The 27,963-nt window shown below is 42.0% G+C and overlaps 2 protein-coding genes across 12 annotated transcripts in view; one reads left to right on the top strand and one right to left on the bottom strand.

Moving 5' to 3' along the window:
- Nucleotide 1: 1 nt before the first annotated feature.
- DPH5 (diphthamide biosynthesis 5) lies at nt 2–26,713 on the bottom strand. 3 transcript variants are annotated; one of them, XM_084637077.1, is made up of 8 exons: nt 26,628–26,713; nt 26,075–26,252; nt 23,358–23,482; nt 18,448–18,565; nt 5,155–5,275; nt 2,695–2,734; nt 1,633–1,736; nt 2–245 (listed from the first exon to the last, which is right to left on the bottom strand). In XM_084637077.1, exons 2-8 carry the CDS (start codon nt 26,207–26,209, stop codon nt 22–24), a joined length of 867 nt encoding a protein of 288 aa, XP_084493203.1. In that variant the 5' UTR covers nt 26,210–26,252; nt 26,628–26,713; the 3' UTR covers nt 2–21. The 3 variants fall into 3 exon arrangements, with proteins under 3 accessions (XP_084493203.1, XP_084493201.1, XP_084493202.1); XM_084637075.1 differs by having other exon boundaries at nt 26,521–26,641; XM_084637076.1 differs by having other exon boundaries at nt 18,457–18,565; nt 26,521–26,638.
- Nucleotides 26,714–26,739: 26 nt separating this feature from the next.
- Nucleotides 26,740–27,963, top strand: part of LOC311525189 (putative oxidoreductase ZK1290.5) — a gene marked incomplete at its 3' end in the record, with an annotated part of 81,751 nt that continues 80,527 nt past the window's right edge. For all 9 annotated transcript variants that reach the window (XR_014712712.1, XM_084637081.1, XM_084637080.1 and 6 more), the window contains exon 1: nt 26,740–26,897. Coding sequence is in view for 8 of the 9 variants with exons in the window: in XM_084637081.1 (XP_084493207.1) it covers nt 26,792–26,897 (106 nt within the window). The remainder of the gene's footprint in view (nt 26,898–27,963) is intronic.

Genomic DNA, 27,963 nt, shown 5'->3' with positions numbered 1-27,963 from the left:
GGACAGGTAAAGGCTCTTTATTCAAGTGTTCCTTTGACATTCATTGTCTTCAAAGCTAGATTCATCCACAGCAAAGAGCTTAAGCATATCTATTTCCAGAGGATGCATATTGCCTGCTATGATCATGGAATGTAGTGGGCCACCTAGTTCTACGGTGGACAGCTGTTGTAAAGTGCCTGAAGCAATTTTCTGATCCATGGCACCCACCCTTGCTAGGCCAACACAGAGTGTGCTCTCTGTAACTTCTACAAAAAAGAAAATATAATTTCAGGAAATAATTAATCTTTCATTTTCTAGAGAGCAAATTCAATCTCTTTACTGAAAGTAATGAATGTATTTTACATTTACAAAAGCATTGAGTCTCAAGATTCCAGTCTGATTTTAATCTAACACTTTAAAGCCAAGAGTTTTTTGGCAAAATGGGATGGAACTCTGTTCTTCGAGGAGATGCAGTATTATAAGCCACTTACTAACTGTAGTTTAAAATGGGACGTGGCAAATACACAGAAGAGGGGTGCTAGTTCCCTTCTCCAAGTGAGTCCTCCTTTCAGTCAGTGCCAGTAGCAGGATACTGGTCTAGGTGAGAAGACTACCTTCGCCCTCCTACTTCCAGACCTCAGGAGAGAGAAGTAAACTACTAAAGGAATAAGGGAAGGGAATTTGCTCTAAAATGTATATTTTGTAAATTTAAAAATCAAAACAAATTTTAATAGAAATACAAGTGAATTAAGGGGGTGTTTGTTTTAGCTCTGCTCTCAGTAACAGTACAAATGTAAAGTAGCTACCTAATATAAAGGCTTGGTAGAATTTGATTTTTTTATAACGGACATACCAATAATAGTTTATGCATTTTATCCAATTTTTACAGTTCCACAAAATTATGGGTTTTAAACTTTTTTTGATTTATCAATTTAAAATTTGTTATGGGGAGTGTCTGATGCTGAGATTCAAAAACAAAGCTTTAACTTCACACTGTCAAAATATACACAGTAAATATTTTTAAATCAAACTAAATTCAAGCAGTATTTCTTCATCTGTAAATTGACAATGTAAATGTCAGCTTGTATCTATTTTATCATATATACATCTACCACCAAATCTAATTCTTCCAAGCCTACTTCTATCAATGGGATTAACCTGAATTTACCCTGGGGTAAATAAGAATTTGGCCAATAACTAGTGAAGTGACTTAAGTGTCTATCATATGAAAATCTTGAGGTACAATTGTCTAAGGCATTCACAGTATAGTTAAAGGGAAATGTCAATGTTAGAATATTTTAACAGTTCTAAAAACCTGTGTAAATAAACCCTCCATTCTGATCCATTCAAACAGCCTCCCCTTGTTTAATCTGATGTACCAAACGGAAAGATGAATGGTAACTATACCAGTTGAACCAGACTGAAGACCTTGACTATACCTCCAGGAACCACTAACTCCCATTCACCAGTGCTCACTGCCTGCAGTACAGCTTGGGCTTTGCCAAACACATCTTGTGATCAGCTGACTAGGGTTGAGGGTAGCCCAGTTTCACTTCAAGACAGGAGCTGCTCAGTAGTAGAGACTCCTCAGTAAAGGTAGAGAAAGGGGAAGCCTGGAGTACTAGCACCTGGAAACTACTATTAAATATGTACCTGGTTCTTCTCCTTGAAGCCTCCTATTTTGAACAATGGCAAGAAGCTGTTCTGCAGCTTGGTTCACACTCATGTACCGTGGTGATTCATAAATCTTCTTTCCTCTGATGGAAAAAATAAAGTAATAACTGCCTTGCCAAATACTATTCAACCACAGAATACTAGGTTATTGTATTTCATTCCATTATCTCTATGGCACATTTCAGCTTTAACATAACCCATATGGTTTAAGTAATCCATAGGCCGTGGGGGTGGGGGTGAATTTCAGCTCAATTGCAGTCCCTGGGCTCTCTGCACACTTGTAAAGCAGCAGGGCATAAGTGGCTGATATTTTGCTATCTTAAGATTCAAGTGAGACTGCTGGAAACTACAGTGTCTGCATTTACTTCCAACAATCATCATGTAAGCAGATAACTACAAAGCAGAAATTTCTCAAACTCTTTAGCGAGTTTGCCAATTCTGGCTACATTCAAACGAAGTTTATGAATGTGAGTCTAGGCCAAAAGTTACAGCATGTCTTGAAGCAAAAGTTTATAGACCCAATTATAAAAAGATGGTTTAGAAATGACAAACTTCTTTGAGACAGCTAAATGAACTTAGTTAAACTAACACTATTAAAAATGCTTCTGTTTGGTGTTAAGAGAATGGAATGGCAGTACTCCAGATGCAGTTTCTGGCCAGTGCACTGAGATGATTCAGAGCACTGTCTTGCTTTCAGCTGAGAGAGACTATACTGTGCAAGATTGTACAATTATAAGACTTCATTCACTGAACAACCTCTTATAGAAGGACCTAGTTAAGACAAAATGTTTTGTTTATTGAACACAATACCAAAATCTAGTGTGCAATTATTGCAAATTAAGGGCTCGATCCCATTGTAATCAATGGCAAAACTCTCATTTATTGCAGTGAATGCAGAACCATGCCTAAGTGCTTTACTTCATTACAAGTGAGCATCTAAGAAACAGGTGAGTGCAGTATTACTGAGTAGGAGGAAGGATCTTCAACCAGTTTTCACTAGAACATGCTGACAATATATTTATTTTCAAAATAGTGACTCACTTCATCAGGTTTTCCAGAGATTGCTCCTTTACTTTTATGTCTGCAGGATAAAAGTTATATTTATCACACACAAATAAAGACTTCATCTGAGATACTGTAATCTTCTCACTCATCTTAACTGTCTAAACGGGTAAGGGCTTAGTTAGTAGTTTAAATTAGCAGGTCTCTTCTGCTTTTCATACACCAATATTTTAGCTAGTGAGGGAACTACAAACATGGATTTCTAGCAAAGCAGTATCAGCTCTATTCTGAGCTTCAAATAGTAGTTATGAAGAAAAACTTTCCTTTTATGAAGATGAAATTTTACCTGGGATTGCATTGTTCTTATTTGCACTAGAGTCAATGTAAAACAGCCCTTAAAACACTTTAAGTACTACAATGATGGGCACAGTTGTCATAAGATTGAAAAATCTCAAAATGATACTGTTCTAAAACATTTAAACATAGAAGTTTCTGGAAGCCAGATGTATTGCACACTTCATTCATATATTCTAGGTTCAGCTGCACCTCGGTAGTCAGAAGGTAAAGCAGCATAACTGAACAACAGCATTCACTTTAACCACCACACAGGAACCTAATTCATTAGCAGTTCCTTCCTGCTACAATTTCTGGATGTGTGTGTTTTAAATACAGAGCAACTCTGCAATTTTATGGAGACTGAGGCACCTGCATTATCTCTGACAGGCACTCAAGTTCTACAATAGGTAGCAGTGGAAATTATATACTAAACAGTAGAATGTTTAGCTTGTACTGACTCACAATTTTTGACTTGGTGTTCAAATCATAGTGCATTACACTCTAATCTGTAGGCAGGAGACTTACATCACATCTTAAATCTGTATTCAATTTGTAAAAAAGCTGTACAAAAAAGGTAAAAGTTGGGGTATGTTTTCAGTCTTAAAATCGCTGTTCAGATTTTAGCATCAGCCTCTGCCAAGGAAATTCTGAGGAAAAGGTTTTTATAACAGGATCTGTGCATAAACTGGCATTTTATTTTTATTTTTTTAAGTTGTGGGAACTAGAGGTACAATTTATCGTAAGTTAAAGTTACGGTACTTCCAAATCACAACCATATTCTAATAGCACTGTTTCTGCATTTTGCTTTTACTCATTTGTGAAATATCCTTTAATGTAATTTGACTAAATCAATTAAAATAGACCACAACCAAGTGGTATTAAAGGAACACTTAATTTGAAATTATCGAGTTTCAAATATGACTTAATTAGATTTAAGTCCTATACCTGCCATGAATTCTCCCCCCTCCCCACACCCCGAACTTTGTGGTTTTGCAAAACCGCAATGTTAAAATCAACACAAAATGAAAAACCGTGCAAAGGATTAAATGCTAACAGATGCAGAGTAAGTGAACCAAAAAAAAAAAAAAAAAGAAAAATCTCCCTCCTGCTTCCCTTCTTAAGTTTGTTAACTTGTAATAATAGGACTTACACTTCTGAAAACTTAAATTTAAGTTCATGTTTCTTTAAAAAGTTACCAAAAATCTGATTTTAACCACCTCTGGAAACATTCCTGTGCATTTGGAAAGTCAGCCAAATGTGCAATGACACTTGTACATTTAAATTGTTTCCAGACTAAGGTTCTTCCAATCTCCCACAGAATGCATGTTTTTACTTAAACTAGTAATTTATTAAGCACTGACAGCTCCCTCCTCAGCCCAAGAGACATACAGAAAGGCTCTCATTCTTGAAGTGGTCATAAACCAAGGGCTCGAACCTGCACACTCTTAGGCACTATGTGTATAATTTTATGCAATGGGACTATTATCATGTTAGAGTTACACAGGCTTATGTGTTTCCAGCACTGGTATTTAAGATTTGGATTACAGGATAGGGCTAAATAAAAAGATCAGACAAAATGTGAGCTACTGAGGATGGTGCTAATTTAAAATCAGTCATCTGTTTTAGATCCTTGCTTTACAGTGTTTTTATATATTACAATGTAACCTTGTCACACTGTAAATGTCTTCAGACTAATGAATGCTATATTAGAAGATGAAAATCATTTAATTAAATACTACACATCTGGCTAATACGACATGCCTCTTTTTTAATTGTTTAGACCTTAATAGATCTTGGAAAAGATGACACTTGCTAATTACTGCAACCTGATTTGGATCTTGAACAGGAGATACACTTGTCCTTAAACTCATGCTGCATTTTAACAGCATATGCAGATCTCTGATCCTTGTTGACTTCTATTGAAGCACAGGGGTTTTTTTGGTTTCTTGACTCCTTTTTAGAAATTGCAGGCCACAGTTAAACAAGATAGGGCCAGTAAAGCTATTCTAAATTCACATGAGCAATCCACAAAGGATGCAATTTTTAGTATATTTTCTTCAAACAATTAAGAACATTTTTCTTCTAAATGTATTATGTTTACCACCATAGCCTCTGGATGTTGTATAAAAAAGTGACTACAGAACAAAGACAGATATCTGTTACCTAGTAAGCACAGCGTGTGCATTCCATTCTGCTTGTTCTTCTGAATCTTGTCAAAAAAGCTTTCTGGTTTCCACGTATCCGTCCAGAAAACTACAGATACTGTTTCTCCAAAGTTGTACAACTAAAAGAAAAAAACCCACACAAGCAAAGAAGAAATTACTTAAGTGTGGATTACAAAGTTTCTATACATTAAATATTAGGAAATTAAGGTTTGACAAAACTAAAAGCGAGGAAGTCGTGAGTGTGTTAAGGAGGGAGCATCAGACTGGAACTAAGGCACCCTTATATAAAAGGGTATTTTCTCAACGATTTTGCTGCACACACAGGAAAGAATAAATTAATACCTCTTTTTAAAAAAGGTGTCCTGTTTGTCCTGTTCTCCCCTTGCTGCACTGCAGGTTGTTGGAATGGTGCATTAACAAGACTTTGTTCCAGACTTAGATACAAAGAAAAAACTAAGTTCCCTCTCTGCTATGGAATAGGAAGTTAACTACTGTTCTGTCATCCTCCAGGCAGCGATGCATGTTAGAGAATGAGTAGTAAAGCTGCCCCCTAAGGCTTGTATCCAGCTCTTTATTCTGGTCACCATTCTTCATTAACTTTCAATATTCCTTCTATACTTAAAAAGACCCAATCATGTCCTTATTCAGGAAAAATTCCCCAGTTAAGTCAAGGTAGACTAGGCCCTTTTGAAAAACTGAAGCAAAACTGTAGTAGATTATTTCCTAAATCTATAAGGAAGCAGGTAGGCAGCCTCCAATACTGCTGTAGCATCTGCACTGCCCGTGTAATGCTTCTACAAGCCTGGGGATAAATTATTCTTGTAATATTTGTATTAAAATAGTGCTCACAGGATGCGTGTGCTATATATGAAGATGCTGTCCCTGTGCAAATGAAGTTAGAATTTGAGAGACAACCAATACCATGAGGATTAGAGGACAGCGGCTACAGATATATTTTGTGTGTGGGCACATGCACCCTCATTTGTAGGCAGACACAGTGGCAATTACATTCACTTGTCCCTCAGTCTTGCCGTCATATATTGGCTGTCTTCACAGTAATGGGAAAGGTGTGCCATGGAAGATATTTGATATAGTTCTGTAGATTAGTTCCAGATGGGTATTGTAAGAGGCAGCATAAAATAGAAATATTTTCCTGAGTTGTAATTAAAGGCAGAATTTGGCCTGCAAATCTATTACTGGTGTTGATTCATACAAAGGAAATAACTCAGCTTGGCTTTAAGATCCCAGGTTGAGTTTCAGGGCTGGGAGTTGGAAAACGTATTTATGCATCTACACTAAGTTAATTTGATCCGGAAGGCAGCAGAGGCAATAAACACCAAATCCTGATCTGTTTACTGTCTCACCTCAAAAGGTAGAAACACATCTTCAAGACCCTGTCTTAGCCAGGTTGTAGTCAGTGCAGGTCTAGGGTGGGACAACAAAGGTGGATTTGCAGCTCCCTGATACAGGGCCTGGCTACGTCCCTCTCCACCATGGCTACACACTCCAACTGCTCCCCTTATTTTAAATCCTACACCAAAGCAAAGGAAGGAGTGCATTCCCCCTTGTCTGCTAAAAGCAGATGAGAGAAGAACATCTCTTAACTCCCCAACTATTTCTTCTCTGCCTCCTCTTACCAGGCTCCTAGCTACAGGCGGCACACAAGACACAGTTAAATAGAGAGAGTGTGAGACTGTGTGTGTACACGTGTACGTACGAAGAGCTCTTTTCAAGCCTGGGACAGGAGGAGGAATTCCCACCTGCTTTCTGCAGAGAAGGAGGAGCTGCACTCTGTCCTCTGCTACCCTTTCTTTAAATCTTACACAGAAGACATTATGGTGGTTCTATGCCATCTGGGGATTTCCCTCTGGCCATTTAAGCCATGAGCACAGCTCCTTTGCACTGCCAGAGCACCACGAAGTGGCCAGAGGGCACCAGAGAATCAGGTCTGCTATTTCAGCTTGGATTTTTGTGATGCTTCAAAGCAGAAACAAGTTAGTTTTCTACGGAACTGGTGCCCAAGGGTTACTCATTTATTCTGATAGGAGGACAGTATGTTCAATTATTCTTGGCATATTACACAAACTATTTCCTCATTTAAATATTACACTTCAGTAACTCAAAGACATGTACCCATATTTCACATTTTATAACCATGAGGTCCTGCTGGTAAACTTAAAAAAAAGTCACATCGAAGGATAAGGTCTTCATGTAATTTTTAACTTTTTAAGGCCCATGTTGTAGAAATCCAACAAAAAAAACAAACCCAAGTATTTTTCAATTAGCTGGACCCTTTCCATTTGGTACCAAACCATGGCCAGAGGCTACTGAAACACCGGTTGAAAGGTTTAACCCTCTCCCCAACCCCCCCCACCTTTTTTTTAATTAAAGCTTATGCTCTGCACACAGACTAGCCTTTAATATTAAAGCTTAATTAGTGATCCACTTGCCTTAAAGTGTGAACTATAAATACTTTGGTAAATGAATAAATGTTCAGTTTCATTTTATAGCTATAAAAAACACTGGCAGAAAACGGGCGAACAAAGTTAACAGGACAAGCCATTACACAATTGTATATTATCACTACTGGGTATATTCTACTTCCACATTAGAAATACCTTGTCACCTCATATGGAAGATGAGTCTGGGAGACAAGCAGCATCCAAAGATCTTGGCTATCAGATCAATTATCTCTAATAATTTGCAGACTTCCCAATATGACTGGGATCACTGAAGGTGATCAGACAAACTAGCAGCAACCTCTAGTCATTGGTGCAGCAACCCATGGTCAGCCATGGGCCTAGCACGAATGGACTTGCTTACGGGCTGACATCTGAAACCATCAGGAGATCATTCACTACCCAAGTAGGAGTAGTCTCCTCTCCTAAAGAAGGCCTGACCTGTGGTGCCACTGGTGGCCAAGTACACATGGAGCAGAAAAGCTTTTCTTTGCAGCACAGATCAAAGAAAAGGGTGGTTAGAGATTGGGTGATAACTGGGTGATGATATCTGCAATGCAGACAACCATCCCTCTACGCACTGAACGGAAACAACCAACTCACTTCACGTTACCATATGATGGCAGTACTGAGGCTAATCACTCCTTTAACCACTACCCCGCTCTCCACAATGACTGATGACCTGAACTAGGTGTGAACTAGAGACCAAGGGGGTAAAGCTTCCCACTTCCTATTACCAATTAACCCAATTCTGTTATTTCTCACAGCACTGCTTCTCAGTGAATTGTGGCAGAGACCTCTCTTTCACTAAGATGTCATTAAATGAGTACCTTATTTTGTAAGCAGTTGTCAAAACTGTACTAACTCATTAGACTTCTCTTTTATACACTATCAGTAACAGGTCTTTCATTTAAATTGAAGGTCCAAAAGATGTATATGTATCTTGGAAAAGGAAAGGAAAAAGTCTGTAAAATACTGTTAATGAATGTAAAATACTTTAGCATACTTTCAAGAAGTACTGATTCAATAAGGAGGCAATTCTTCCAGCATCAAACATTTAACACCTGTTTTTGCACCACTGGCCAGCACGGAAATTGCTTTCAGAGCAACACGAGGCACCACTGTATTATTGGGGGCACAACCATCCATGTCATTTATACCCCTGTACGAGTTAGATTTTGAGAGAAGTTTCCTTATTTTTACTGCATGTGCCTTTCTGGTGGTCCCCAAACATTTAATATTCCTTCTTAGAAATGAAGGAGAAGCAGGATAAATAGGAGAAAATTACTTTTGGCTTTCGCAATTCACTGGTATACTATCATTTTCAAAATGCTGTGGGATCGAAGAATTAATGGAGTTTATTGAGGTCCATAAATTGAGGACCTCAATAAATTACAGCTGTTGTGCATGCAAACATTTGTATATGCACAGGCACAAATTTCCCACCCATATCATACATCAGCACATACTTGGACACTACTCCTGTGGCAGAACAAGCCTACATAAGTTTGAAGAAACATGATCATTTGTCAGCAAAACTTGCTTATTTAATAAAACTAGTATTTTAACTCTCTTTCCTACACCCTGCAAAGATATGGTACTTTCTTGGTTCAAGAGGCTGATACATGAGGCTGCTGTACTATGTTATGCTATTATTTCTGCCTCTTGAAATCCAGCATAAAGCAAATGACTCACAAGAAAAGCCTTAATGCAGAGGGAGCAATAGATATTATTAAACAAACAACGCTAATATCCTAAAAGGATCCTGCTCTGTGATATTCCATTTCAACCAGAAAGAAATCAAACTGAGTCTTTCCATTGACCTCACTGGACTTTTGGATCAGGACCTAGAAATCAAAATGTAAAACTTGATGTTGTTGGCACATAGCTGTAAAACCACTGCAGTTTTCATATTCATTGTGTATTTTGTACAGAACAAAACAAGTGATGATCAGACACTCTGTTCTGAGCTTTTTTAAGCAGAAACTTATAATAGCCTGAATGACATCTTCAACGAACTAATCAGACATAAAATGGCTAACACAACAATAGCCCCTTAAAGAAGGAAACACATTAATTTCTGAGCAATCTTGATAGTGCTGTGTCCTTCATTAAACACAGCCTGGCATTTGTGGAGGAAAGGTGTCTTGTATGTGAGAGCTCAAACATCTCAAGTATCACACACTTGCATTGAACATCAGATTTATCGGATTCCTGTCTTAGGGTCCCACACACAGCTAGAATTTCGACAGAGGAAGGCACTGCATTTGGATTTAGTGGATGGATGGGCAGGCCTTTCAAATCAGCAGCAGTAGAGACAAACCAGTCTCCCTCTTCTCTAACGTTCAAAATCTTCATGGGAAGCTTACAAAAGCGGCATCTTCAGAAAAGTGAGAAACTTCATGTGCTTGTAGATGTTTGAAACAAATCTTTTCTATGATTATCTGTTACAGTACAACTACTAAAAGCCAGGAAGAGCAGCCAGGTCTCCTGACTCCCAATCCAGTGCCTGATCTGCTAGACCTGAACGCCTCCCACAAAATGCATCATAAAGCAGTGCAAACAAGGTGGTCAGTTTCCCCCATTCTTCACGCTTTGCTTTGTTTTGTCCCAGCATAAACTGCAAATATATTTAGTGCTTTCTATTTTATTTAGATACTTAAAATGAAAGAAAAGCAAACCACTTTTTGTACCAAAGACTAGGGAGCCTGCAGTTATTTTGTACCAGTATTTTTAAACAGCGCAGTTCAGCCGTCAGGCTAAATATAAACAAGGTGGAATGAAGCATATTAGAGAGAATGGGCTATATTCTAATCTCAGTTATAGAAGTGTAAACCCACTGAAGACTTCAACCTTCAGTGGAATTACTCATTATGCAGACTGGTTTAAATTAGATCAGAATCTATCCTATTGTGGTCCAGACCAAAAGAAACCCTTCTTAGTGTTGTGGCCAAATAGCTAATGAACACAAAACATGAAAAAGAAGGAGCAGAGGCTAAGTAGGGAAAAGTAAACGAAAAAAAACATTTTTCTTTCCCCCTCAAACACAGTAGTGTACTAAAACAAACAGCAGAGAAGATGCAATTTAATATTCAAGGCCACTATTGTACCCGCTGCAGGGAAACGAAGAAAGAAATATTTCAACATGCAAAGGTTTATTTTTGCAGCATCTTTTCCCAGAATTATTGCTGCATCAACTGTAACCATGACACTGCATTCTGTCAATTATGTACACTGTCTCCTTTCTTAAAATGTCAAAACAGCTTTAGAAGCTGTTCAGAAAATGGGTTACTCACCAGGAACATTTCAGTAGGTGAATACAAAAGCATTCTTCTTAAGTATTTTAGACCCAAATCTGCAGCTCTTACGCATGTGCAGACTCCCAGCAGACTGTAAAGGGAATTGAACAATATGCAACCAAGGGCTACCTTTGATCTTCTTTGCTGTGTTGAGAATCATGGTTTATATGACGTGACATTCTTACAGGGTAAGAATATGCTGCAACTAATACCATTATGGAGTCTATTCCTGGGAGATGTACGTGAAGCTCAACTCACACTTAAGTCAAAAGGGCTACTCTTGGCCCCAATAATGTAAGTGGAAACAGGTCAATGAGCATTAAGAGCCACTCAGCACCTTGCATCATAGGATCTTAGTGCTTACTTGCTGGTAAACACTGCTGCAGAAAGTGATTCCCTTTCCTTCATCTTTGGTATCAGGACTTTGGCTGTGATACTACACAATGTTCATCCTTAAAAAAGGAATTTTTTGCTCTTGATACCCGATTTCCCCAGGTATTTCTCATACCAAAGGAGGCATACTGTGCTAATATCTAATAACTAGGGGCAAGGTTGGGAAGTTCAAGGGTAACCACTACAAGGAAGTTCAAGGGTAACTACAGTCCTGTCAGCAGAGGTATTAAAACAAAAAAACGAAATTTGAAGTTGCTTATGACTTTTGGCCATTTAAAATGAGCCTTAGGCTTAGACTTATCATTCACACTGTCTTGCCCAGTTTTATAAAATTGTAAGCATAGAAAATTAAAACTTTTACTTAAAATGCTGTTTCTGCATCACACACGACTGGGCTAGAATTCCTGGGAGCTGTCAATCACAGAGAATGGAGATGGGGGGAGATGGCTAACAAGTTGGAGAAAGAGCACTGAATGGGATTGTTTCTGCATCCTATGGCTGATGCTACGCAGCAGCCATGGCTTTCAACCTAGTAACTTTAGGCAAAAGAACAAAGGGAAGTCTCTCTCTCTCTCTAGGCTGAGATGCCTTCCCTGTTGGTGCTCAGAAAATGTCTTCCACGTGAGTAAGATGGGACTCAACATTAAGAGCCTTCTTCCATCGAGAGCATGTGAAGGATACAGGACATAATCCAAAAGGGTAAAGTCACCTTAGAGGCTCTGGAACCCTTCTTAGGCTTTTCATATATAGAAACATTAGCTCAAAATCTCTCTTCCCCCACCTCCCCTGTATTAACCTGAAACACAGTTGCCAAATTCACCCTGGTAGGTGGATGTTTCTGGGTCAGATTCAGTGGTGACAAATGGTGCTGTAAATTACACAGCACATGGAAGCAATAAAGTAGGATCACTTGCACTGAACTAGCATTTAGAGGGTGTGCAAAACAAGTGCTAACTTACACAATAAAGACTCAGGGCATTTAGTAGGAAAACAAACTGGAGACAGTAAGATATATTTGGTTACTATTTTAATGAATGAAAAATGTTTGTATTATATTTCTTCCATTTGAGGGAAGACAGATGATCGTGTGGTTAAGGCACAGAACAGAGTCAGGAAATAAGAGTTCTATTTCCTACAGGCTTCCTGTGTGACCTTTGGGCAAATCTCATAACTGTGTGCCTCAGTTTCCCATTTGTAAATAATACTTCCTCTACAGGACATGAATGTTGTGAGGTTTATTCATTCCTCACAAAGTGCTTAGATACTACAGAAGTGAACACCACAGTTCTGTATTTGTATTTTTCAGTTACAAAATACCAGTGATTGGTTAAAATGTAAATCTACTTCACACTGTAGTTACATTTGTAAATGTTAATTAGGTAGCTAGTAATTGAAAATTATCAGTGTAATGAGTTACATAGAATCATAGAATATCAGGGTTGGAAGGGACCCCAGAAGGTCATCTAGTCCAACCCCCTGCTCAAAGCAGGACAAAGCAGTTACTGAGGGATCAAAGGAGATAGACGTTTATTCAGATCTAAATGAGGCTGTTCTGAAGGCTGAATGGATTTACCTTGCAAAAGGGCCAGGACATGAGGCATTTTTCCTTGCTACCTTTTAAAAAAATGCTTATGGACTTGACAATGTTGTTTACCCAGAGCTGAGCAGCTCTTCTTACTCTAGCTGTCAGTCATGTTAGTCAGTACACTCCCACCAAAAAGAGAGAGATGAATAGCACTAATTGGAAGGATGAAGGCTGAGGGCTTAAGCAGCTCTACTGAAGCTCCTAAACTAGGGAAGAGAGGTTATGCAAAAGGACCAGTTTGAGCCATGACTTACAGAAAGGCCTTTGGTAGCATAGCAAGGGCATGCAAGGAAAACTACAGTAACATACTGCAGACAGCCTAGGTCTGGACTACTTCCCAGGTACTGGCTCTTTAGAGCTGTTTCTTGAGGCACACCAGGGCATTCATTTAGTTTTGGTCCTATGAACAGGGAAAGAATGTCCCTTTCAAATGTATGGGGATTATAAATTTAGGGTGGTGCACGAAGTGTGCACACAAGGCCAATTTTCAGCTAATTAATGGGAACAGTAATTGGATGTGGTTGCCAAAAGCAATACTGATAAAACTAGAGCAATTTGCTTATGGCTTTTTTTCCCTCCATCTATTCCAAGCCTCTCACCCTTAGTTGGTTCCTTCCCTTCTTCTTCTGTTCTCTCTCCCCCTACTCTCTGGCTTTCGTTAGTCAACCTCTCCCCTACTGTCCCCCCTCTTTGTAGGTCCTAGTTTTTATATCTGTCCCCACAACTTGTCCCCTGCCTCACAGTTCAGTGCTACAGCAGCTTTTTATTACGGCATTCGGGGGAGGGGAAAATTACAAGCCATTTTTGCCCCAGCAGTTGGCCTAAGAGTGAAAAACTGAAGCCTGTAGAAGACAGCAAAGGACTTCTCCCTTCCTTCTACCTACAGGCTACATGGACTAGAGCAGTGGTTCTCAACCAGGGGCTGCAAGCAGGTTTCAGGTGGTCCACCAAGCAGGGCCAGTGTCAGACTCACTGGGGCTCAGGGCAGAAAGCTGAAATCCCACTATATGGGGATGAAGCCCAGATCCCTGCCACCCGGGGCTGAAGCCGAAGCCTGAGCAACTTAGCTGCATGGGGCTCCGGGCAACTGTCCTGCTTGCTACCCCCTAATGCTGGCCCTGGCTTTTATATGCAGAAAACCAGTTGCTGAGGCACAGGGGGGCCGTGGACTTTTTACAGCATGTTGGGGGGGGCCTCAGAAAGAAAAAGGCTGAGAACCCGTGGTGTAGACTCACGGGAATAAATGGGGCTGAGGCCATGCCTCTTTCCCCAAGTAGGTGAGCAGGGGAAGAGCTGAAATCACAGGTTCCCAACACCACCAGGAGTACAGCTTAGCTGCTCAGGCAAAAGGCTGCAGTGCTCCAGCAGATACCAACAGAAGTGCTATGTGAGGGCTTTGGACTGCATTCCTGTGGGGCTACCCCCCCGCCCCAGGCTCCCTGGCAGGATCATTCCACATGCACAGACACAGAACTGCAGGGCCTTTAGAATGGTGCTTAGTGCCAGCAACTGTGATGCTACTTAACAAATACCACTGAGACCATCCAAATTACAGTCAGAGTCCAGAGGGCAATGGAGAAATGAGCCCAGCGGTACCAGGTTTAAGTGACAATTCACATCCAAGGCACTTTCCCACCCGTCTTGTTTGTCTCATTTTGGAAAAATAAAAAGGAACATTCTCCAAATCTTGAACAAAAGCCTGATACTACAACCAGTATGGCAGAGAACAAACAGGGTGGAGAGATGGGCACAGGAGGGATCTAGAGGCTTTGGCACAATGTGACTAGTGCTTACAGCTGTCTTTCAATCTGCCTAACTGACCCAGCTCTCAAAAAAGCTCCAGCCAACTGTATCAAAAACTGCAGCGAAAGAGCTTTTCAGAAGCTCAGCATTAAAGGATTTTTTTTTTTTTTAAAAAAAGGGGGAGATCTTGCCCCTTTAATGTGATATGAACCAATGCAATAGCTTCTTTAACATTTTTATCACATGCAGTCTCTAATCTGTTACCACAGTGATTCTCCATACCAGCAGCGCAGATCTGGACTGCGCGGAAAAGATGTTTTCAGAGTGGAGGCATGTTTTTCCTTCCAAAATATTTTACTTTTAATGAGCTTTTGTAAAATAGCAAAAACTACATTTCTGCTTCTTCAGTCCCAGAAACAGTAAGTCCAACCCTAGCTCATGCTGCCATAAGCTACAAACTACAGATCACAGCATCTTTATAGAAATCAGTACACAAAAAGTGATGTATAGTAGCAGAATGCTTTCTCCACTGACTTACTCTGTGCAGTAAGAATATGCAATTAACTGCATGTTATGCTTCACAGAAAGAACTGAACATTGGTCTGATCATATAAGAGACGCATTCTTTTGTGAGCAGCTTGAGCAGTAACTGCATTTCACCCAGACAGAGTCTAATCAGCAGCTACAGCTCATTGTTCTGAAAACCGTAAGTACAATCTATAAAGGTGTTTCCTGTTTTTCACTAGTAGAGTAAGACATTTTGTATCAAGATCAGAATAAAAGGAAAAAAAACAAACCTGTTCTGTGGTCATGTATGTATAAGAGGAATCCCCGCCACACTAAAAAGTAACAAAATGCTTCAAAAAAGCAGCTGCTCCTAAAACAAATGAAATTAATTCATGACAGGAGACAATTATGAAAATAAAGAAGTGGAGGGTTTTAAGGGATGATGGAAGTAACAGCCACAACTTTTAATAAATGAGAGGTGCCTTGTCTGCTTTGATCTCCCTTCATTATTTGTTTGCTCCCTCAAAGAACACTGAAGATTTAAACATTCAGCTGGTTACGATCCTGTAATATAACATGATCATGATTTCCCAAAGTGCTTTTTACAAGAATGGGAATATGTTGATTTACGAGAGAGAAGCACCTCCCAGGTTAGGAAGGAAAAAGACTATTGCCAGGGTGAATAACTCCATGTTTCTGTCATGGTAGGTTCCCCCAGCATTGGATAAAGAAAGTAAAGACAACTCTAGAGACATGCATATGTGGTCTACAGCATGGATTGTTTTAAGGGCAGTCCTTGATTAGAAATTGCCTCTCTGTAGCAGCATTAGATGCTCTCCCTGTACAACCGCTACAAGGCAGGACAAACTTTCAGAAACACTATAGATTTTTAATATAGACACCTGCACTGTCAGATGTCTATATTTTCCTTTTATTCTGTCAGAGTTTGGATTGGAGGGTGAGACCTTCAGTTTCTCTCCTCATGGCACAGAAAGCAAGACCATCCCATGCTAACGAGTAGTAGGAATCCATTGCCAGCTCTTGACTATAGAAGCAGGCTGTGCACCATAATAAAGCAGATAGGGTAAGGAGCCAACCCCTGTGCTACCCTACCCATAAAAGTGCAGCCATGCGACACCTGCCACCGTCTACTGCCTATGTAGATTGTAACACCAAAAGTCTACTTCCTCCCTAAAAGATAATATGATCTCTCCTTTCAGCAACAGACAGGTGTTGTGAGAAAGTACTCATGGGGAGAATTATCACATTGCGAAGGTCACGGGTTGCGTTCCCTGTGGGCACACTACAATTAACATTCACATTTTAAGAATGGTGCTGTTGAACTAGCAGTTAAGTATGAGAGCACACGGGGCTCAGACATTTCTACCACTGTGAGTATGTGTACAACGGAGCTGGAGGTATAATTTCCAAGTCAGGTAGGCATACCCACGCTTTGACTGAGTCAGTGCACTAAAAACAGCAGTGTAGCCATGGCTGTGGTGGCACAGGGACGGGTTAGCCACCTTCAGTACATACCTCGCGTTTCAGATGGGATTGCATTTGGAATGGCAAGCCTGTCCCACTCCCTGTGCAGCCACAGCTACACTGCTATTTTTCAGCACACTAGCTCAATCAAAGCGATCATGGGTACGTCTCCCTGGCTTGGAAATTATTCCTCCAGGGCCAGTGTAGATTCACCCTGTGGCATGGAAGTCTGCTCAGAGCTGAAGCCTACGCCATATCTACAACCGGTACAGATATGCTGTTGCTGGCAACTACTCAAGTAAGGCTGCTAGTATTTCTGGTATAACTTTGGAGGTATCAGTTATTTCTGTTAAAAACAGGCAGCTCTCCCTTCCTTAGGCTAGAAAGGACCTCTTCCTTCTGAGATGGAATTGCCCTGGACATGCATCTTATCGCTTATTTACACCCTGATCCTCAAATTGGCTCCTCACAAGCAGACCCCTATGTTCACATACAGCCTCACTTACTCTTCACAGGGGCCTACACATGTGCAGGCCTTCAATGACAAGTTCCTTGGGGACAGAGTAGGGGAAGGGCTGAGCACACTGCCAATGCTCATCATTAACAAGAGTAACGGAGGGGAAAGTTGCAGATAGCTAATATATGTATGATTAGTGATGATACATGTTAGTCTAGCATTTTTCCTGTATGAAAAGCAGAGCGTTTTCTGGACATCTATGAAAGGAAACTGCCTAGTATTAGCTCGCTGGACACCAATTAGATCATCACTGCCTTAACTTTCTGAGAAGTAGAAAAACCAGACCTATAGTAGTTACATGGCTTGAAAGCTGTTTATATTTGACACTAAATTATCCCACAATTGAGTCAGGGAGTTCCTGTGAGTTTTCCAGCCAACCAGCAACCATTTTCCCTATATTCATAAAATAAAAATATTCCAGCTTTTGCCTTGAGGAGTAGAATTATTTTCTTTTCTTCCCTTGAAACTATGTAGCTGCCAGCAGTTGATTCTCTGATTGGGGAAACTGGGACAGGGACAGGAGCAAGGAGGGGAACATAAGGAAGATTTTACAAAACAGGCAGAGCAGACTATGACAGAAATTTAAAAATATTAAAGAAAATAGGTCTCTACTTTTATGAGCTTCCAAGGCCCAAAATAACCAATTTATGGGACATGCAATAGGCTAATATCTTTTTTTTAAAAAAAATTCAAGGTATGTGGCTCTCATCCTTGCATTCCTCTGATAAAACAAAAAATCAAAGATCCCTTAGCTGTTGGCAGACATGTAGGAAGATTAAAGAGGTGAGGATCAACTCAGGAGGGAAGGGATGTGTCTGATGCTAAATTTTTGACATCACTTTACATCTGGGTTTGGGATAACACACGGAATCATGTATGTACCCATTTTATTTCCATTGATGGTATATTTCTCAAGGAGATAACTTTCTCTCACCAGATGATCACCAGTAGGAACAGTAAGCTAACAGGGCAAAACAATCATCATACACACACAATGCTTTACATATGAAATACATAGAAAATACTGCCTAGTTTTTTTGTGGGGGAGAGAAACCAGAATTGTCACCCATTTACTCACACATACATCAATACAAATAGGCATTTTGCCTCCCAAATGTTAAGTTACATAATGATAAATGCATGGAACACTCTGAAAAGGAAATGTTAACATATTCTGAGAACTGGCCAGAATTTCTACAGCTGTCTTCCTTAAAAGTTTAGATTGCTTCATGCAGCCCTTCCATAATGTCAGAGCGGTAGAGACTGCTGATTCGAATATTAACAATTGTAGAACAGTACGTACAAGAGTTACCTGTAAACCGCAGCAGCCCACTGCATTCATTATGGAAGCATTATGAATAACCCTGTATGAAATCCCAAGCTTTACTGCACGCAAAACAAGATCACTGTGTGTTGTGGCCCTGTGGTAAGGAAGAAATGGGTTAGATTGACAAAATACACTGACTGAGCATAACCATCAACATAGTTTGTTTTGAAAGTAAAATTAAAATGCTTCATGAGTAAAGCTATGCAGCATGCCAAGAGTGGTAGTAAGGGCTTTACTCTGACTTTATCATAACAATAAGTAGCAAAAAAAAGGGCTAGAAAGCACAGGGACCCACATGAATTTCACAGCTCTCAGTTGTTTTTTCAAAGTTAAAACTGCAACAGTAGCATATTTTTTACTTTTTAAAGTAACTTTTGGTAGCAACTTAAAGAGGACAGTTCCATTTGTCCTTTGTCTTTTGCAGGTGTCTGCTGGATGTCTGTTGAATAGCAAATGTCAGCTAAGCTTAGCACGGAGAACTTGGGCATACCTCCAGTATTCCTATAATTACTATGCAACCAGGCCATCTCACATTTGCACTGAAAGCCTGTGAAAACATGTTCGAAAGACAGAACTACACAGTATACAGAACGTTTTAAAGATTTATACATATTGTATACACATGTATACAGTAGCTATATATTAACCTTGGAAAAGCCAAGCCTGGCTTTTAGAACTATTGTCTTTCATATATTTAAGTACTGAAATCCACAAGACTCGGGGAAAATGCTTTGGGATATATAAACAACATGCAAATTCGTTCCAAAAGTAAATAGGAGCAATCCCCTTTGAAACTTACCACAAGCTGAATTTGGCTCAATATACCCATCAGTCAACATGCACCCTGCATCTTCACACTTGGACAAAACTCTCAGTCAGGTTAATGGGAACTTTGCCCAGAGGAAGAATTGCAGGCTTGAGTTCCAAATATGATCAGCGTCAGAAGCACAAATAGATCCAAAAAGAAAAGGAGTACTTGTGGCACCTTAGAGACTAACCAATTTATTAGAGCATAAGCTTTCGTGAGCTACAGCTCACTTCATCAGATGCATATCGTCGAAACTGCAGCAGACTATATATACACAGAGAATATGAACCAATACCTCCTCCCACCCCACTGTCCTGCTGGTAATAGCTTATCTAAAGTGATCATCAGGTGCCCAATAGATCATCAGCTATTACCAGCAGGACAGTGGGGTGGGAGGAGGTATTGGTTCATATTCTCTGTGTATATATAAAGTCTGCTGCAGTTTCCACGATATGCATCTGATGAAGTGAGCTGTAGCTCACGAAAGCTTATGCTCTAATAAATTGGTTAGTCTCTAAGGTGCCACAAGTACTCCTTTTCTTTTTGCGAATACAGACTAACACGGCTGTTACTCTGAAATAGATCCAAGTTAGTCTTATTTTTAAATTGCAACAATTTAAAATAAATTAATTTTTATTTCAAATGGTACATGTGCATGTTAAGATGTTAAAGTAGTACTGTACTCTCCACATTACATGTGAAATGTTGCAATGCATTTAAATAAGAAAGCTGTCAAATCTGAACAACTGCTTCAGCTGTCTCCTTTTCTCCTAAGATACCTCAGCCAGTGCTGCCCATTCCATAAAGTGAAACAGGGAAAGTACTAGTATCTGGCTGAGCTGACTAATTACATAGGAGGGTTGTTTTAGCCCTGACATCCTCTGTCGTTCAAGCTGAATTCTCATGGAGTTCTCTCAATCTCTGGCCTGACCATTTCCCAACCTTAGTGCATTTCTGTTATGCAACTACTTGGCCAGCTCAAGTGCACAGATACGGACACAGAAATGTGGCAGCAGTTGGTGGGGGTGGGACGAAGTGTCAGTTTTTTAAAAATATGATAAAGGCTCATTCATCTACAGCAGATTAACTAGTAGAGTCTGAATTATGGGAAGTCAGGAAGTACTGCTCGAGATAGACTGCAACACCTAGGAGAACAGCAGTAAGGTAATCCTAGACTTAGAATAGTTCCCTCATTAACTGCAAACCTCTCTCCTATTAACCCCCCCTCCACTCCCTTCCATGAGCAAAGGAGACCCAAGCACATCTGCTGAGGGAGAGCAGAGGGCTGGCTCTTCAGCCTCATCCCCATCTCTCCAGATCCATGGCATAAGGGCTCTGGAGACTTTGTGGGTCTGCTAATAGTTGAATCAGGGGAACAGCTCGCTTTATTTACTGAAATCTGCTCCAATCAGCATCTGCTCCCACTTGGCTCCTCTACAAGGGTTGCAGCACAGCTGCAGGCAGTGTATTCACATATGGAGACTCAGCCAATTGCAGCAGAGGGCCTGAGGGAGTCAGCCCTCTATGCCCTTGTCTACGCTACCACTTTCCACACACTGCGAAGATGCTACTGGTGCTAGACCAGGCAGTAGCAATTATGGAAGCACTTGCATAAACTGGATGCAGGTGGGCATTTATTTCAGTCACCACATTGTTTGACATGGTGCTAAAAGTTGCCTGGTTTACATTAACACATTCTACCAATATTGCAGACACAACTGCAAATGGACGGGAAAAGAACTGAAAAATTCCAGGGTAGCTGCACCTTGTGTTGTGCCTTTGTATCAGCAGGATGGGACATCCCTTACCTGTGGGGCTGAAAGGCCACCCACCTCCTTTCTGTACTAGCTAAACCTCTCCTTCTTGAGGAGATTACTTGAAAACTCTGAGGTCAACTTTTGGAGTGTCCTGGCTCCTATGTCACCCTCACAGAGGGTTTTCCACAGGATAGGACAATCCTGCCCTTTGTTACTAGGAGCAACCAGTCAATCACCTCAGAGATTCCAGGGAGCAGGTGTGCTTGGAGTAATTAGGAAAAAAAAAAAAAAACATCTGAAACGGGGTGCATTAAACTTCAGAACACTGTTCTTCAGTAAGTTGCCCTCAACCCTCCTGAGAGTCCAAACACTGATTGACTGAAATACACACCATGGACTCTTTTAGCCTGCTTTTAAATGGTTAATGTCTGTCGTGGGCTTTACGAATTTTATATCTACTGCTAAAAATTAATCCATACTTCCCTCAGATTAAGCATCAAAAAATGACATATTAATAGACTGAAAGAGTTAGCGCGAGAGCCTTAGTTTCACTTCTTGTTTGCTACGTTTCCCCCACCTCCAACTGATTTGGCCAAGTTTAGATGACCACCCTAGAGGGAAAGTTTCTATAAGGAACACAAACAAATTTTTGAACTCAGGTGCCTAAATTAAACCACAAAATCCATTATGAGGCTCTTAAGTGACCTGTTTTTCAGAGATGCTGAGAACTGGCAGCTCCCATTGATAGTAGCAGTTCTGGGTGCTCAACCTCTCCGAACAGCAAGCCACTTTTCGGTGAGGGAGGGGAGCGCTTAGCTTTAGAGATCCAACTTTGAAAATTGTGGCCATATAATACACTGCACAATGCTCTAGATCATCACCACCACCAATTAACTTCAAAGCTGCCTGGAGATAGATTTTAGGGTCCTGGTTCTCCAACATGATTCTTGCAGGGGGACCCTTATATCCTCCCTTATGGAGACCCACTGAAGTCAGTGGAGCTCCACACAGGCATCAGAGTCTGTCCACATGGACCTGACTTCAGAATTGGGGCCTAAAAGCCTACACATTTAGACCACATAAATAAAAGTTTTAGAAAATTCTTTATACTTTCTTGAGATAGAGCACTATGTTATAATAAAAGCATGCGTTTCTAGTCATTAAAAACATTGGTATACACATTGCAGAAGCAGACCTGGTGACCCCCATGCAAACTCCAACTACTTTTTGATGGACACAGTCGTTATATGGCCTGTATGCCTAAACTTATTTCTGGATCAAAGCAAGAGGGTATAGGTACTGCACCTTAACTTAAACCTGGATTCTAATGGCAATGCACACTACAAGTATAATTACTTTAATATTTCTAAATAGCCAGCATCACCTGCAGCTACAGTAATAAAAAAAATTGTCTCAATGTTTCCCCAGAGTCTGTAGTACATAAGTTATTCCTCTCCTTTATAACATCTTGCCCCTCCCCCCAATGTACCCACCCACCAAACTGTTCTCAGTGATTTAATTTTCCTTGTGCCTCTTAAAGCTGTGATACATAGTCTTGGATCACCAGCTGGAGACAAAGAGCTCTTCTGTATGGCTTGACATTACAGATTGATGATGCTTGATTACATAGGCAGAAAGACATCCTTCTAGAGAAAGAAAAAGGCTATAGCTTCTAGCAGCAATAAGAAACAGAAATAGGAAGCTTAATAAACAAAACTGACAAGACATTTATAATGGCTCAGCCATCCTTAAAGACTAGACTAGATAATACCATTAGCATGTGCAACCAACACCCAGCATTCATTTAAAAAGCAACTGAAAATAGAAAGCATGGTTTATAACTACAAAGCATGAATAATACATAATCAAGAAATGCACCATACTTTGTAACAGCCTAGCACTTCTTCTGCTAAGCTGATAAAATCTAAAACAAATTTTTTTTATGAAGTGCAGCTTGGATAATGGCAATTAATTGTACAGTTGTTGCTTGACTTTTGAAGGGAAGATTTATATATCTATGTGAGTGCCTGTGGGTCTGAGTTCCTATCTGATAAGGATGTTTTGCAAGCTGTTTGGGTGCGAGAACTGCAAAACAAGACTGAGAATAAAATGTGAACTACTTATTTACATTTGTATCAAATTCAAATGTAGCCAGTTGTGCAAGAAAAAGAATGGGGGACTCTCCTACCATTATGAAAATGGAATGTTTCTTTTTCCCACTAAGAAAATTATGGTAACATGAGAGAACTCCCATTTGTTAAGAGCTAGAAGTAGCCAAATGACAAAGCCAGGAGAATAATTAAAATATTGCCTTTTCTTACCCAAATGGATCACCAACTACGAGAAAAGCAACATCACAGAGATCAGCATCTTTTAAAATATTATCCGCTTCTTGTTCCACTGTTTCTCTGTCAGCCAGAATCAATTCTCTCCCATAGAACTCCTCCTAGAGATAGAAGAAAAACATCAAAATGAGACAGCTGGTGATGACTTCCATTTGTCTTAGTCTGTCTTCTGCGGCATCCAACCAGATATAGATTAGACATTCACTAAAACTGTGCTATGGCCTAGTTTTTTTTATATCATGTTGTAATTAACCAGTCTTGAAACCATTCTTTATTAGTATCCCCAGGGAAATGTGACTCCAACAGCTGATGCTTGGTTTCTTTGCACCTCAGATTCACCCTCCAGTTCTGGTTCTGCATGCTGAATACCTTTCCATGCATGTTGATAACACATTTAGCCTCTGATCCTTCAAACACTTACCGTTAAACAGAAGAGCAATCCCACTGAAGTCAATGGGACTACACATGTTCTTTAAATTAAGCATGTGTGTAAGCATTCACAGGATCAAGGCCTCACATATGAACCATGAGACTTGGTTCCTTTGTAGAATGTTTAGTGATTATTTTCCACATCTGTACATTCTCATAACTCAAGTTTCATCATGCTATGTAAGTACTATTGTTACATAGACAGCAAGCTTCTTCAGGGCAGGGACATGTCATGTCTTTCTGTTCTGTAAGCCACCTAGCACATTTTTGGGAGCTATAGAAATCATAATTGTTTAGCTAACTGAAGTCAGGAAGGTCTGACTTTACAGAAAATGTGACATCAATTCCAGCTCTGCTCTCCACACACAAAGGATAGTGTATAAAACAAAAAGAACCAGCATAACAGTGAGCACAGCATAAAGGAGTAACAAAGGATGGTCCTGTGGTTAGGGCAGTAGCCTTGGATCTGGTAGTTCTAGGTGCAATACCCTGCTCTGCCACAGACCTATGATGTGACCTTGGGAAAATCACTTCGGGTGAGACCCACAAAGGAACTTAGGCACCCAAGACCAATATTTAGGTGCCACTGACATTCACAAAGTTATTGCTCAGCTGGTGTGTAAAGTCCCCGCTGGTAGGCCTCTGCAGAGCCACTTATATTTTTATGCTGCCACATAGCTAATTAGCAGCTCGGAACCCTAGCTCATGCCTAAACCCCAGCAGGAAACTCAACCTTCGCATTCCACTCCTATCTTTCCAGTTGGGCCTGACAGCACATCTACCAGGTCAGGGCCTTGTACAAGTGAAGACTGGGTATTTTTCCAGTGAGTGTGTGTGTGTCTCCCAGAATAGTCAATAGCTCAGTTATAAGGGCACTCATTTGGGATGGGGGAGACCCAGGATGGGGGATGTTTTCAAATCCCTGCTCTGCACGATTTGGAGCAGGGGCTTGATTTTACCCCAGATCCCCACATCCTGTGAGGCCCTACATGTCAAGAATATGGGATGGTTTTAGCAATCCATTGCAGGCCAGAGTCCTCATCTCTAGACAGCCTTCTGATTCCCTGTATTGCTGCTCATATGTGATTGCCCTCCAAACCATTAAGCAGCCAGTTTCCACCTACTTTTAACTTGGTCAGCAATGTCCTAAGGGTCACCCTTTTTCATTTGGCCGGGAACCAGCCAATGGGAGCTGGGGGAGGGAGGGGTGCCTAAGGTGTGTGCTAAGGTGTATGCAGAGGGTGGGGGTGTACATGCGGGGGGAGGGGGGGGAGAATATGCGCAGGCTAGGTGGGGTGCCTGTGGGCGACAGCTGCGCAGAGCTGCTTGCGTGTCTTCAGAGCTGGACCTGCTGCTGGCTGCTTCCGGGGCGCAGCGCGGTCCACGGTGCCAGGACAAGCAGGAAGCCTGCCTTAGCGTCCCCTCTGTGCCGCTGACCGGGAGCCACCTGAGGTAAGTCTGTGCCCCAAGCCCCAATCCCCTGCAGCAGCCCTGAGCACCCCCACAATCCAGAACCCTTTTCTGCACCCAAACCCCTCATCCCCAGCCCCACTCAAGTCTGCACCCCCAGCCCAGACCCCCTCCCGCAATCCGACCCCATGCCCCAGCCCAGAGCCCCTTCCCACACCCTGAACCACTCGTTCCTGGCCCCACCTCACAGCCCTCACCCCTACCCTCTGCCCTAAGCCCCTCCCACACTCCAAACCCATCATCCCCAGCTCCGTTGGGTCATGGGCATCAACAATTTTCTTCAACTGGGTCGCCAAAAAAAAAAAGTTTGAAAACCACTGTACTAAGGATCTTTCAGCATGCACCAGCAGGGTCCACACAGGCCAGTTATCGTGTGACACACCAATGTGCACTCAAATTTACACTTCTCTGGTACTGACTAAAGCACCAGGTGAAAGTTCCAGTTAAATAATGAAATGTTTAAGCATTTCTAAACTGATATTTTTCTAACTTTCTGTTTTATGAAAAATGTTGATATTTGGACTTTGTCACAATTTGGGATGAAAACAAATGTTGAAATATTGGAATTTCCTGTGGATTAACGAACTATGGAAGGAAGTTACTCATATAAAGTGCATGCTGGTTTGTCAGGATCATATTTACACTCACAAAGATGCTTTACTATTCTTTCTTCTGATGAGTTGCATTATTATTTTTCCTGGTTCTGTTACTGATCCACCATTCCTGCATCCCCCTTAATATCTTTTTTGAAATAACAGAGTAAAGACTTTCAATTCAGTGGCACGTAAACCTACCAGTGCTTCCTTCCCTACAGTTAGGACCGACGTGTAGGCCTCCAGGTATACTCTGCGGCAGTGCTTTACAACCTCCAGTCCTTTCACGGTAATATCTTTGGCATCTCCCAGCCCTAGTCCAATCAGGTAAAGCATTTTAATTCCTGGAGTGGAACAGACGCCAGTTCCTGAGTGTGACCTACCACAAGAAGGGAACAGGTGTCAGCGGGAGGGATGGATACCCGGGTGGCTCCACAGGGGAGCACTGCAGGGAGACTCTCCCCCTGCAGAGCTCCGGATCAGCGGGGGCGCTGGGCAGACATCAGGCCCAGTCCCCTCTAGGGGGTCACCGGGCCGTTTGATGTCCCTCCACCATGTGGACCTCGGGCACAAAGCAGCCCCCGCCCCGCAGCTTTCCCCTGTACCATCCCCTCCCTCCGCGCCCCGGGCCGCCGCCCAGGCTCTACCAGCGGCACGCGGAGCAGCCTAGGCTAGCCCCGGAGCGCGCTGGGCCTGGCTGGCTCCGTACAGGGGACACCGAGCCCGGAGCGGGGGCGGCCCCCGCCTGACTCACGGGCCAAGAACCTCCCCGCATCGGCGCTGGCGCCTCGCAGCACGCGGCTCCCCCCGGCTCCCAGCCGTAAAGCCCGCCTCGCTTTGCGGCGCTTTACGACGGCAGGGGAGGAGGAGACGGGGGCTTGGAGACAGTTGCCTAGCGCGGACGGAGGAGGCGGTCTGATGGGGACCCGGCTCAGCATGGCCTCCTGGGCGCCTGAGCGGGCGCCGCTGGGTCTCCGCACGCTCCCCCTCTCCAATGGCTTACACATCCCCGTGCTGGGGCTGGGTAAGTGCCCTGCATCTCTCCCCCAGCCGGCGGCGCTGGTGGTGGGGCTGAGCCCAGCGCCCGTGGCCCTGCCCCGGCCCAGCGCCCTTACCACGCCACAGCCCAGGGCCTGTCATTGCTCTACCCATAGCACACGGTGGCCCCATGTCTGCTGCCCAGTGCCTGTGCCACTGCCCTATCCTACGCCTCCCTAGGCCCCACCTCAGTGCCTGTGCCGTTGCCCTACCCACACCACAGCCCCAGCCTGCTGCCCAGTGCCTCTGTCACTGCTCAGTGCCCGTGTCACTGCCCAGCACCAGCCGTCCCACATCCTAGCACAGCCTGTGCTACCCACCGCCTGTGTCGCTGCCCTGCACCAGCAGTCTCCTTGTAACAACAGAGTCCCCAGCCCACTGTCCAGTGCCTGTGTCACTGCTCTGCCCCACCCCGTGTCACACCACACACCAGCCCACTGTTGCAGCAAGGCTTCCAAAAAGACCAAGGTAGAGTATCACAGGCCTTATTGAAATATGCACCCTCTTCTTCTCATAGAGAGAGACTGTGCCACTGCATGAATATGCCCCTGCTTTCTACCAAACCCTGCCTGCCCCAGAAGTGAGGACTGTAAACACTGCCTATAGGTAACCACTGTATTCCTCACTGAAGGAGATTTGGGGCAGATCTGAGTTTGTGCAGGTTGGAAGAAGGGAGATTTTTGGGGTGAGTTTTCAGAAAGCATCTACGTTCACTCGCAAGGGTGCACCCTTAATTGCACATGCAAATCAGGTAACTGTGTGCATAAATGGCTAGTTGGTTGTGTACCTGTTTGCATGTGTGATTACGTGTCTTGCACATTCAGTCACTGTAAAGGCATGTGCATTTGCTGGTGCAGTTTTGAGACTTCAGCCCTTCTTCTATAAAAATTTGGTCCTAAATGTCACAATGAAGCACACACAGTGAAATCATCTGGCCCCAGAACAAGATGGCTTTTCAGCATTTGTAAATTTTGAATTACTATTGTGCAGCACCTATGTACTTATAGATTCTGTATAGGACATTAAATAAAACTAGAACCCATCCACCTCTG

The sequence above is a fragment of the Lepidochelys olivacea genome, assembly GCF_965140295.1.
Source record: "Lepidochelys olivacea isolate rLepOli2 genome assembly, chromosome: 8".
In the NCBI taxonomy this organism is placed as follows: Eukaryota; Metazoa; Chordata; order Testudines; family Cheloniidae; genus Lepidochelys; species Lepidochelys olivacea.
Note: the sequence above shows the minus strand (reverse complement) of the source record. Positions and strands in the feature narration are given on the sequence as shown.

Coding starts and splice junctions, on each gene's coding strand:
- DPH5 (XM_084637077.1), bottom strand. CDS start 26,209: ATGCTTTACCTGATTGGACTAGGGCTGGGAGATGCCAAAGATATTACC. Junction 23,483..26,074: donor CTGTAGGGAAGGAAGCACTG/GTAGGTTTACGT, acceptor TTCTATCTCTAG/GAGGAGTTCTATGGGAGAGA. Junction 2,735..5,154: donor GCACACGCTGTGCTTACTAG/GTAACAGATATC, acceptor TTTATCCTGCAG/ACATAAAAGTAAAGGAGCAA.